Consider the following 13,504-nt stretch of genomic DNA (forward strand, 5'->3'; position numbering starts at 1 on the left):
CAAATTGTAAAATTAAACATGATGAACAATTTTGCTTACTAACTACAGATTATACAAGCACTTTCTCCTCTGCTGAATAAGCTACTAATAAAATCCTCATAATGCTATCTTCAGTGAATTGTTCCATGATGTCTAATGCAACCTTTTTCCATGATGTCTGGTAACCTTAAAATGCAACAGAGAAATAAGGATTCTCAGGGTTTAGTATAGGAAATGGATATGGTTATCTACTGTGACACTATAAAATAAAGATGTAGAAAACACAGTTTAGGAAAACTATGTAGGCTTGGAATTAAACAGTGTCTGATTCAGAGTTTTCTTTAATCCAAAACAGCATATGGACATGTACATACACAAACATGTGCACTCAAACATATATGAGAAGTATGCATATATGTATGTTTTATATGAACTATGCAGACGCATATATCTTCACATATAAAAACTAGTTAAAATTTTTAATAGAAGAAGCTAAATTTGGAAAGAAGCAACCCTTTCTAAATATCCTACTTTTAGGGAATATAACAGCTAACTTTAACATATTTGAGTATAAAGTACCCAAATTCATTCACATATGTTCATTCACATAATTCACTGCTAATTAAAATCATGTAGAAAATTAAATCACACAACAAAAATATTCTAGCTTCTCTACCAACTGCTTTAAGTTCAGTTGCAGTTCATTTTCAGAATCTTTTTTGGTCAACTTTATAGGCTTTAAAACAGATATACACTCCATTGATTGTTCTGTGCTCATTATTGCTAAGCATTCAATTTGGTAGCATTCAAATACGACAGAGCAAGACCTAGTTTAAGGTGGCAGTTAACACAAAAGAAAAAATCCAAATTTCAAGACAATTATCTTAAATATCCCCCAGCAGATGCTAAAGTAAGAGGGTTTTTTAATCTTGAGAACTGGCAAGGCAGTTCATACATAAATATTTTCAATAACTGGCATGTAATTTAGAATGAGACTTTATCATTAAAACTTGCTTAGCAAATTTTTTGAGCAAACTAAGAATTCTTATGGAGGAAAATCATCTACTATTTCCTTTTATGCATGAGCTCATAAAAGTCTAAAACTCTGAAAGAGATTAAAAGGAAGTCTTTTATTTTAGCTAATATACTACTATAAAGCCAATGAGGAATGAGATGGTGACTGTAATTTTATATTCACAGATTCACAAATCCTTTGGGTTAAGCAAAGAGATATAGCAATATAAAGTTATTACATAACTGAATATATTTGCAACCAAAGAACTATCACTTACAACTAAAGTAGCTAAATTGGTGTCTACCTCTTTCTCCCTCAAGCAGCCTCCTTATACATTTTCTTGCCTCTCCAAATTACAAACTCAAAAGCAAAAGCATACCAAATTTAAAATGTTTTATTGTTTTCTCATTTTATTTAGAACTCACCATACATTCTAATGTTATAAATATCTTAGATTACCATTTTGCAGTGTCTGTGAGATCTGCTGAAGATGACACCTTTCATCAATATGCATACATACCTATTAATATCTCTCTACAACTCTCTCCATTTTTACAAAATAGGAAAAGAGTTGAACTGGTAGCATATAAAGTTTTATTAAATCCTAATTTGGGCAACTTATACCTCATATCCTTCCAGTCAAAGCAGTAACTGGATTATCATCTTTGTAGGTAAAAAGCAATTATGACGAATAAACAAAATCACAATGAGTAAACACTTTCAAGTGAATATTTTTGAATAACTAGATTTTCTTCATTATATTTACTTAAACCATTACTAACCTGCATTCTGAGAACAAGAAAGCCAGACTATACAGAGACATAGAAACCAAAGTAATATAAAGTATCATCCTTAAATAATTCATAAGGCAGATATTTGAGTAGATATGTATCACTGATGTTTAATGATACCACATCTCTGAGAATTAATTATTCAATAATTTATATGTATGTTTATAGATGTATTAACAAGACGAGAAATAAACTTTATAATATTATTATGTGACATTAGTATGGATCCATGATGTCCTCAAAGTACTGTATTTTGAATTATAATAAATCCTACCACAGATGATGAACATATTGTGAAATATAGAATACCTTAAAGAAAGATTCTATAGTGGCAGACAATTAGAAAGCATTTTTCCCTTTCCTACAGTACATTCAAAATATTCAAAGCAATTAAAATTTAGTAAGAATCTTTTTTTAAGTCAACATTTTCTCCTACATGGTACAAATGCCTGGGGAAAGCAGAATTGAGTATGAACGTATAGTAACACTTTAACTACCTATTAAAAATGGACATGCCCAAAAGAAAATATAGAACAAGAGTAGAGAGAAACAGAAAAGGAAAAAGCAAAAGTCACATTTTCCTATCACATAGGGCAAATCCTATACAAAAAGTGCTGCTAGGCATAGTTCCAAACTGAAGCTATCTCAAAACAGAACTGCTTGTTACCCATTATCTGCAGCATTATAGATTTTGTATCATCAAGATTACATAAGGCCTGCATACCAAGTTCATCCTGCAAACTGCTACCGCCTACAGCAGATGCATTGTCATGTGATGCTTCTAAGTGGACACTCCCATTTCTCACCAGCAAGGAGGCACTAGCACTGAGCACTGCAGCCTGGGAAGGGGGGCGGGACTGGACTTTGACCTGGGCTGTGGACTGCTGGCCTTGCTGACCATCTTGAAGGCTAGGAAAAAACATGGATTGGGGAGACATTACAGGGGAGAAAAGAGAAAACAATACCTAGAATGAAGTCAATACAGAAAACTGATTTCAAAAAGGCACTTTTTTCAACATGACCTAAGAAAGAGCCAACAAACTTAGTACAGATTACACTGACAACTTTAATCTTCTGGCCCTTACAAATTTGATTTGAAATGACAAATGCAGTCAACATTAAACGTACATGTAAATTGGTCTTTTTCCACATCAAGCCAACTAAATTCTAGTGTAAGGAAAAACAAAGCAGCAAAAAAGAATCATAAGTACATTCAATTTATGTGTGCTGCAGCTGGTCCCCAATGGATAAGCCCTATGTTTCAGTTAAATATGCATTTTCATTTATAGCCTTGGAATGACCCTAGAATTGTGCTTTAAAATATTCTGAGATCTCAAATTCACAATAAAACAAGTTTACGTGTACTTGAGAACCAAAGAATCTTTATCAAATGCAACCAAAATAACAATCTTGAATTTAAAAAAAAAAAATCACAAACTAGTGCAAGAAAACCAGAATAACTGACTCAACCAAGTGAAATACAAATGGCCATGGGATATAGTTAGAAGTAGAATTAACATAAAGTGTTATCTATAAAAAGTTTACATCTTTCTGAAATAAGGCCACATGATTTATGTACCAAGTATTAAACAGTTATGTTCCCTTAACAAATTTTGTTATTTCCTGTTCCAAACCATATTCCGGTCTCACTTACATGGATCCATCATTTTAGAAAATCTTTAAAATAATTTGCAAACTAGTAGTTTCTCAAATGATATTAGGCCTTTCTAAGTTTGAGAAAAACTTTTAAATACTTGGTATTTTGAGATTAAAAATTTATTTATTAAGAATTTTAATAAAAATAATCTAAATTAAGAGACTATATTATTCTTAACTCATTTTATACTTTTATATTTTTATGATACTATGAATTTTAATGTTCTTAGTATAATAGGCAAATTTAAACTGACAAAACTCATGAAAAAATGTTTTGAGTATAATTATTATTCTCTACATGATGTTCAATGCAACTCTGCATTCTGTCGACTGAAGTTTACCTTGAACAATCCCAGAGTCTGCAACTAAAATTATTAAACCTCTAGAATGAACAGAAGAATCCTACTTAGGATGGCCTTATTCAGTTACTTTATCATTTTTCATGAGTATCAACATCTTTCTAATCCTTTTAATTCAATGTAATGGTTTCTCTGGTACATATAAAACAAACTAAGGTATTTCAGAATGACCATGAAATAAAAGGCTATGCTGAAACTTATATATATATATATCTTAAGCCTGTGGTTATGGAAATAGAATACATTCTGGAACTACATTGTCTGATACAGTAGCCTGTGACTATCCAAATTAATTAAAATTTTAGTTTCCTGGCCCTGCTAATATTTCAAATGCTCAGTAACTACATAATATAGCTAGTGCTACCAGAGCTAACAGCTACCAAAGTAGGCAGTAGTGAGTAGTTAGTGTCTACCATGTTGAACAGGGCAGATTATAGAATATTTCCATCATCCCAGGGAGTCCTATTAACCTGCACTACTTGAGAGATTTCTCAGGTTTCTTTTAGAGCCATTGAAAAGTACACATTCTAGGCAGGGACTAGGAATGCACACAACATATGAAAAAACTAAGTCTACAAAATGTGAACTTGTCAGTCCTAACTGACATTATTTTAAGCCATAATGATAACAGTATTTATTTAATTATTTATTCAGACTGGAATATTTGTAGAATAGATATAAATCAAGAGATAATCTTGGGAACTAATATAATCAGATAGGTTTTTAATCTTCCATATGTACATAATTTATGTTACTCTTCCTCAGAATCTATCTAAACTTATCCACAAACCTTACCAAAAAGGACAAATTTCACGAGCAACAAAATACTGAGAAAAAAATGTTTAAGTAGTTCAAGTACCATGTCTCTGTGTCCTTTCAGATTCAGAAGACAGAGAATTTTAGAAAATATGTACTCAGCAAATTTTTCTAGCAATTTTTTAACCTGACATCATAAGCCAAGTTGCCATATGGTAGCTAGACATATTTTAGCATGAATGTATTAGAGTATATGCTCATCGTCAACATGGAGATGCACAATGGATAACCAATATACAAAAATGTTTTTAAGATATTAGACAATGCATAAAAATCAACTCCAGAATTAAAAAAAAAAATAAAGAAAATTAGCCAGAATCCATGTGATTATAAACATCAGGATTTTAACTATCAAAGGCCAGTAATAAAATATTGATGTCTCTTGAAATCCTATTTTTACAATCCTTTAATGGAAGCAAAAAAAGTCTATTATTTTCACATAACTTGTCACAAAACACATTCCTGGAGGACTGCACTTTATCCTAAACTAATAATTGGTACAAATAAATCTTTTTATACACTTCCAACTCTATATCAAAACTACCAGTCTGAATAAAGGTAGCAACTATTCTATAACACTGCAAAAGAAAAGGTAGAAATTTAGGACTAAAACTGTCAGCTATCATTAGCATCACTGACATGCAATCTTAATTGTTAACATTTCTCATATGAATGACTGAAAAATAGGTGGTCTTGGACTTTTCTTCTTCTGTATCACTTAATTGGCACCTGATGCATTCTGCTTATACTGCTAGTTATCTTTCTATGTGTCTCCCCAACTAAAATGTAAAGTTTAAGAGTATGATTACATTATTCTTATATATCTCTAGATTCTAAAAAACCAAGAGGAGTGTTTTGAATAAGGTACAAAAAATAATAGTTGGTGGATTCATTTCTGAGCACCACAAAGGGACCCCATGAATTCCTAATCATGAGCTCTCAGTTATTACTATGATCTTATTTTATTACAGATTTTTCAATCTTGTATTTTAAAAAATAAATCTAAGAATTTAGATTTATAAAGCTTTTTTCTATTGATAAAGCTTTTCCCCACTTCTGTGAAACGCCCTGATGATTCCATTCCATTCCATTAACTAGAATTAAAAAGATATCACATTTAGCATGATAAATGTAGAACTCAATATTTGTATTATAAATATTTTAAATATTTGTCTTTTTTAGGCCTACCAACTGGGAAGAATTAGCAAAGGCCTACAAAACTTACCTATAAAGTTAACAATTTTTTAAATAAAATAAAATTCAGAAAATAATTCTGAAACAGTATATTCTTATAAGCATTATAAAATAAACGCAAATTCTCTTTGTACGAAAACTGGTAATTCACTCCCAATCCTTGGGGACATATATTTTTCCAAGTGGCCCTTCAGATGGTCACTTACTTATTCATTAAAGTTTAAAATAAATTAGTATATTTACTAGTATTTATATGGTACTTGTAATGAAAGTGTAGCCACATCTATTCCATTTCTTTTTGACAATTTTTCCAAATTTTAAATGACATATCATCTTATATTTATTTAAAGATGAGATTACTATTCTGTACCTCACACTGAAGAGTAACACCAATATACTTTACCTGAATATTTTTATAATTACAAAACATGATTTTAATAAATTGGTGTTTCTCCCTAATTCCCCACAGCTAAATTTTTACTTTACCCATGATGAAGTCAGCTTATTTAAGATATATGCAACCTTTGTACTAGGAATATCCTGGAACCTCCATAAAAACTACAAGCTGATTACTAAAAGACTACTTTTCAAAAACTATAATGTGAACTTTTTTAAAATAAGTAGTACAGAACATCCTCATTTGAATGGTGATGGATTTAAAACCCTAGAAAAACATGGGAAAAGTGTATACGATTCACTGGAGTTAGAACACAGCTCAGTCATATTCCACCTGGTAGAGGACAAAAACCTAATTTGTCTACATATGTTTGCTGAGAGGTATCCAGCAGGCTCATTAGTGGCAAAGAATAAAATAATTTTTAAAGACTGAAAAGCGAAAGTTAAAAAAAAAGTTTAAGATATATAAACATGGAGTAAGAAAGCACAGAAGGTGCCTTTGGCAAGTATTATTCAAATAGGTTAAAAACAAAATAGAATAAGTAAAATAAAATGCTAAGCTCTTTCTGCATGTTGAAACTATGCCCCAAATTCATTAGCAGAAGGAAAAGTTACTTCAGGCAGGAAAAGACAAGGTAGAAAGGAAAAAAGAGGCAGGAAAAGGCAAGGTAGAAAGGAAAAAGAACAAGAGGGCTCACAAAGAGCAAAAGGCTTAGAAAAGGTTTCTAGGACAAGTGTTTCTTTTAAATTGATGGTCTTCTCATTTTTATATTTTAAATATTGATTTACTTAATCCATACACTTTTTATAGAATTTTGTCTTATTGAATAATTAATTAGGAACATGATCTATGAAAAGACATAGTTCCTTTTTTTTTCTGAGATGAAGTCTCCCTCTGTTGCCCAGGCTGGAGTGCAGTGGCGCCATCTTGGCTCACTGCAACCTTTGCCTCCTGGGTTCAAGTGATTCTCTAACCCCAGCCTCCTCAAGTAGCTGGGACTACAGACACATGCCACCATGCCCAGCTACTTTTTTTTGTATTTTTAGTAGGGACGAGGTTTCGCCATGTTGACCAGGCTGGCCTCGAACTCTTGACCTTAGGTGATCTGCCCATCAGCCTCCCAAAGTGCTGGAATTACAGATGTGAGCCACCACACCTGGCCTTTTAAAAAAAAAAAAAAAATTAAAGGAATTTTAATTGAGCAATGAACAATTTGTGAATTGGGCAGCCCCCAGAATCACAGCACATTTAGAGAGATTCCAGAGGTACCTCGTTAAAGACAAAGTTCTTGGCTGTAACGTAAAATCTAGGAAAACAAGCAAGTCTTACATCTCAGGTGAGCATGAAATAAAATATTTTAAAGAAAAAAAGATTTTGCTTGTTTCAAGAACAAGGTTTTAACAAGAGAAGGAGTTTATCTCTTCCAACCTACCAAGTACTAGTCAACAGCAGTTATTTCATCAAATGCTCTTCCTTTTGAATTTAAATGTGCCCAGAAAATAATTTGTAAAATGGTACTCTGGGACACAGAGGCTAATAAAAGTATTTTGTATAATATACACACTGCTTAAGCAAGCATATATAAAGTATTTATAACCATTTTATAGGCAGAGCACAGTGGCTCACACCTGTAATTCCAGCACTTTGCGAGGCCAAGGCGGGCAGATCACTTGTGGTCAAGAGTTCAAGATCAGCCTGGCCAACATGGTGAAACCCCATCCCTACAAAAATACAAAAATTAGCTGGGCGTGGTGGTATGCACCTGTAATCCCAGCTACTTGAGAGGCTGAGCCAGTAGAATCACATGAACCTGGGAGGCAGAGGTTACAGTGAGCTGAGATTAAACCACTGCACTCCTGCCTGGGCAATAGAGTATCTCAAAAAAAATTTTTTTTAAAAGTATTTATAACCATTTTTGCACTCTTAAAGTCCAAGTCTTTTGGATGGATTTTTATATTTCTAATTCAGGGCATGGATTCATCAGATTTCATGTAATTTAGAATAAAGTAGTAACTACAATTTTAATGAAAAATTATCCACAATGTTATGAATGGATGCCTTCTTAGGACTACTGGAAAAAGTAATGATGTTTTTGTTTACTGCACTATAGAGCTTGAAAAATAAAGGTATATATATATATATAAACATGTATATCTCTCTCCAGTTGACCACACTTCACAGAAGTTATATATGTTAGTTCTGTCATTTACCAGATCCTGGTGATTATAAAAGGCACAAGTTTTAGGCAATATAAAATAAAATATATAATATTTTAGTGAAATAAAATAATCAAACTGGCTTATCAAGTTGAAGTCAATTTTCGGTTATTCCTCAACAAGCTCACTACTCAGTTTGTATTTTTTCATATTATATTAAATACTGTCAAAATATTGGGGAAAATGTTGCATTATTATTATTAATTTAGAGTGGGAGAAGAAAAAAGGAAAGCTGACTAAGGCCCATTATAACTGCCCTCAAGTGATTTTGCAACTTAAAATTGACTAAACCAATCTGATCACTTTGTTTAAATAGTGCAACATAAAGCATGCATAACGCAACAGGCTAATGGTCACATGCAGAAAAAGCTGAAAAGGGCTTAAATGTATAGGAAAGAACAGAAAGAAAAAGAAAAACAAAGCTCTTCAAATGCTTTCTTGGAACACAGATTAGTAGGGCTTTTACATGCATGCTAAACTTGGTGAAATTGAAAATACCATACCTTAGGGGTGATCCGATGAGCAATGTAGGAGGGGTAGGGTTACTCCCTGCATTGTGCCGGCGCCGTACTGCCTGGCGCCTAAATGTGCTGCGTTCACGACGAAATGACACTGCCTCCTCGCTGGCTTGTGCTGCTGCATCAAGACAGACTTAGGTCAAACAGGAGCCTAGGTCAGAGATGTAAATAGCAGCTGAGCCTGGCTTTCCCTTGACTTCCCACCCTCATGGGTAAAGTGAGCCTGTCTAATTAATCCAAACTGTTTTCATATGAATACTGTCAATCTATCATATCAGGCAATACACAAAAAGTATCTGGCATTTATTTAAAGATAACTGTTTCTTTAAAAATAATGTTTTTGACTTATTATCTAGCCTCTCCATTTTTCTCTTCAACCTCAGTTTCCTTTTTTTTTTTAAGATCACTGTTGTTTTAAATCTTTTCCTGAAAGTCTCATTTTGGTCCCATACTTCTCTCTTCCCCTGTTAATTAAATCAACTTTAAAAGTACAGTATTTATTAGTTTCCACTAATGGGAATAGGGAATTACTTTCTTACATTCATGAGTATAGTAAAAGCAGCAAAGACAGTAAATTTCGCTGTTGATGACAAGGAGTAAGGCAGTAAGTTTATCTCACAGTACCCTATGCCATAATTTTGGCAGCATTAAATGAAACCTCTGGTTGTTAAGTTGCAAAACCAGTGTGTTAATTCAACACAGCATGAACATATCTTACTGTAAGATTCTTCATTACCATCAAACTTTATTCAATTCCATGCCCTGGCTCTGGACCTCTCAACTTTAGGAAGCAAATATTGGCAAAATGGCAAGTATAGCAACTCACAGCATAATCTGGAAGCAATAAAGTACAAACTAAAGCCAAGCATACAACATGAGAATACCACAACAGTGGCTTAACAGAACTACATATATCTTACAAAACCACACCAACTGACCGATTCGAGTTTCTAAAGCAAAATGTAAAATGATTTTCATCCATGTGAATATAAGACAAAACAATAGTGTGATATAAATAATTTGGGAATCATTTTGCTTTTGAGAAAGGGCATTTTGATGCTAAATATGAATAAAAACACAAGTTAGTACAGAAACATTCTTTCTAAACATGAAATTTCCTTTAAATTCCTTTACACGTAGGATAAAAGTCCATGTATACAAAAATTATATATGGCCTATGAGAACAAATGATGCAATTAAATCTGATCATCTACAACCATTGTCCAATGTGGTAGCCATTAGCCATATGTGGCTATTTAAACTTAAAATTAAATAAAAAGTCGGTTCCTGAGATTCATGAATCATACTTCAAGTGCTCAGCAGCTACATGCAGCCAGTGGTTACCATTACTAGACAGTGAAGATACAGAAAACTGCCATCATCAAAGTTGTACTGAACAGTGGTTATCTAGAAAGATAAGGTTGCCTTTTTGTTACCACAGCTACAAGGCATATTACATACTTTGTCAATTCCTGACAACCATGACTTCAATGAAATGAAAATGCAATCAGCATTGCCACAAAGAAGAAAACATGTATTAGGGCAGGGCAATCAATGGATGAAGGATGAAATAAAGCAGAGAAGAAAACAAGCCAATTGAGGGAAGAAATTAAAAATTAGGTGAGCAATTGGTATACCTGCTAACAGTTCTTAGACATCAATAAGGTTTAACAGTTTTTAAGACATCAATAAGGCTTAATTTAAATTCCTTACGTTATGGAATTTAAATCACTGTTTGAAAACTCAATTCAAGAATCATTTTGTGAAATATTATATAAAGATTTCTGGCCAGGTGCGGTGGCTCATGCCTGTAATTCCAACACTTAAGGAGGCGGAGGCAGGTGGATCACAACGTCAGGAATTCAAGATCAGCCTGGCCAACACGGTGAAACACTGTCTCTACTAAAAACACAAAAATTGGCTGGGCATGGTGGCGTGTGCCTGTAATCCCAGATACTCGGGAGGCTGAGGCAGGAGAACTGCTTGAACCAGGACCCGGGAGGCAGAGTTGCAATGAGTCAAGATCGTGCCACTGTACTCCAGGCTGGGCAACAGGAACGAAACTCCATGTCAAAAATAAATAAATAAATAAATAAAAATAAAAATAATAGGAACCTTCAGATATTTAGCTTTTTATTTTTGTTATTCTGATGCAATCACTCAATTATGTTTAAGTATTTACTAAATGCCCATGTTCAATTCATGAATAAATCAAAAATAACCTCTGACATTTTAGACAGCTGCGATCTGGTCCATCCCTGAAGATAAAGAAAGTAAAATCCATAATAAACACCTCCCACCTCAGGAGTTACTTCCCATCTACCTCAATGAGATAAGAAAATTCTACATGTTCTAAGCTAAACTATTTTAGTGCAATTATTTATATTTTTATGGTAGTATTACAATTACACACTACTAGCTGGTTTTACTCTGTGAATGAAAGCAGAAAAAGCATTAAAGGCATTAATATGCTTCTAGAATGGCTGGGATGCCCAAAAGAGGAAAATGTAATGAGGTATTAGAGAATGGCTATCCAAATTCTATCTCAAAAATTGGAAGTGTGAGTATAAATATGCACAGATAAAGATGCTACTTTAAAAATGATGTCAATCATATACCTGATGAATTTGTGAAAGAATTCACATGTAATAAGTTACTTTCTAGTTGTCATTTACTGCTAAGACTGGCATCTTGCAATAGCTCAATTTTATTTAAATTAATAAAAATTTAGACAGAGTAAATTGCTCAAGTGTTCTTTTCAGTGAGAAATGTTTATTCTGAGAAAAAAAGGTATAAATCTGGAAAGATCATGAAAATAAAAACATGCATTTAGTACTTCAAAAAGGTCAGAAAAAATGCTATTGGGAAATTAAATTCTTAAGAGATGACAAAAGTATGAAACAAGTAAGTACATATATATCTCAGTAAAATAAAAAAAAATCTGCAAACATTCTGAAATACACTGAAATGTTCAAGATAAAAACTATTTTACCGAGATCCAAGATGGCCAAATAGGAACAGCTCTGGAGTGCAGTTCCCAGTGAAAACAGAGAGGGTAAGTGACCACCGCATTTACAAACGAATTTTTACTGCCCACAGACCAGGAGATTCCCGGACAGAAAAGTGCCACGAGTCTCCAGCACTGCTGTTTCAGTCAGCACAGTGGGTCTTCCCACAAAAACTCAAACAAATCCGGACGCCATTTCAACTGGTGACTGGAATGCCTGGGAGACAGTCGCCCATTCAACTGAATAACAGGGGGCTGAAACGGGGAGCCAGGTGATCTGGCTCAGCTGGTCCCACCCTCACAAAGACCAGCAATCTGAAATGCTCTGGATTGAGTTTCACAGCAAGCATAGCTGGGCCTGTGAAGGTCCAGCCCCGTGGGGGGAAGGGCGTCCCTCACTACCGAGGCAGTCCACCATTACAGACATAGTCCACCAACACTGAGGCAGACTGCCATTACCCAGGCAGTTCTAACTATACCCCTATAAACAAAACTGCAAGGAAGTTCATACAGCAGCGGGGTGGAGCACATGGCAGCTCAGCAACGCCTCTGCTGGCAGACTGTGACTAGGCTATCTCCTCACTGGGCAGGGCATCTCTGAAAAAAGGTGGCAGAATGACAGGAACTTATAAATCAAGCCACACGTTCCCGGACAGAGCACTTGGGAAAAAAGACGGTTATGAGTTCCGCTGCAACAGACTTAAACATACCTGCCCAGTAGCTCTGAACAGAACAACGCAGCTCATAGCTCAGCACTTGAGCTCCTATAAGGGACAGACTGTCTCCTCTAGCAGCTCCCCAAACCCCGAATAATCAGAGACACCTCATAAAGGAGAGCTCAGGCTGACATCTGGCGGGTATCCTTCTGGGACAAAGGTAGCAAAAGAAGAAACTGGCAGCAACCCTTACTCTTCTGCAGCTGCTGCAGGTGATCCCCAGGCAAGCAGGGTCTGGAGTGGACCTCTAGCAGTCCTACAGCAGGGGGGCCTGACTGTTAGAAGGAAAACTAAGAAACAGAAAGAAATAACTTCATCAGCAACAAAAAGGACGTCCTCTCAGAGACCCTATCCGAAAGTCACCAACCAAAAAGACCACAGGTAGATAAATCCACAAAGATGGGAAGAAACTAGCACAAAAAGGAGGAAAATACCCAAAATCAGAACATGCCTGCCCCTCCAAGGGATCACAACTCCTCACTAGCAAGGGAACAAGGCTGATGAATGGGTCTAATGAATTGACAGAAACAGGCTTCAGAAGGTGGGTAATAACAAACTTCTCTGAGCTAAAAGATCATGTTCCAACCCAATGCAAAGAAACAAAGAACCTTGAATAAGGTTTGACAAAATGCTAACGAGAATAAACAGCTTAGAGAGGAATATAAATGAATTGATGGAGCTGAAAAACACAACACGAGAACTTCGCGAAGCATGCACAAGTTTTAATAGCCGAATCCCCAAGCAGAAGAAAGGATATCAGAGATTGAAGATCAACTCAATGAAATAAAATGAGAAGACAAGATTAGAGAAAAATGAGTGAAAAGAAATGAACAAAGCCTC

The 13,504-nt window shown here is 34.6% G+C and overlaps 1 protein-coding gene across 8 annotated transcripts in view; it reads right to left on the reverse strand.

The window, feature by feature from the left end:
• The window catches only part of PCNX1 (pecanex 1), a 206,688-nt gene that overhangs the window by 116,378 nt on the left and 76,806 nt on the right, over positions 1-13,504 (reverse strand). For 5 of the 8 annotated variants that reach the window (XM_032245732.1, XM_032245730.1, XM_032245733.1 and 2 more), the window contains exons 7-8: positions 8,927-9,059; positions 2,510-2,694 (exon numbers count right to left, since the gene is read on the reverse strand). The exons of 2 other annotated variants lie outside the window; for them this stretch is intronic. In XM_032245732.1, the coding sequence (XP_032101623.1) occupies positions 2,510-2,694; positions 8,927-9,059 (318 nt within the window). The remainder of the gene's footprint in view (positions 1-2,509; positions 2,695-8,926; positions 9,060-13,504) is intronic. One more of the 8 variants, XM_032245729.1, reaches the window with a different exon arrangement.

The sequence above is a fragment of the Sapajus apella genome, unplaced genomic scaffold (assembly GCF_009761245.1).
Source record: "Sapajus apella isolate SASKATOON/1434 unplaced genomic scaffold, GSC_monkey_1.0 scaffold59, whole genome shotgun sequence".
Taxonomy (NCBI): domain Eukaryota; kingdom Metazoa; phylum Chordata; class Mammalia; order Primates; family Cebidae; genus Sapajus; species Sapajus apella.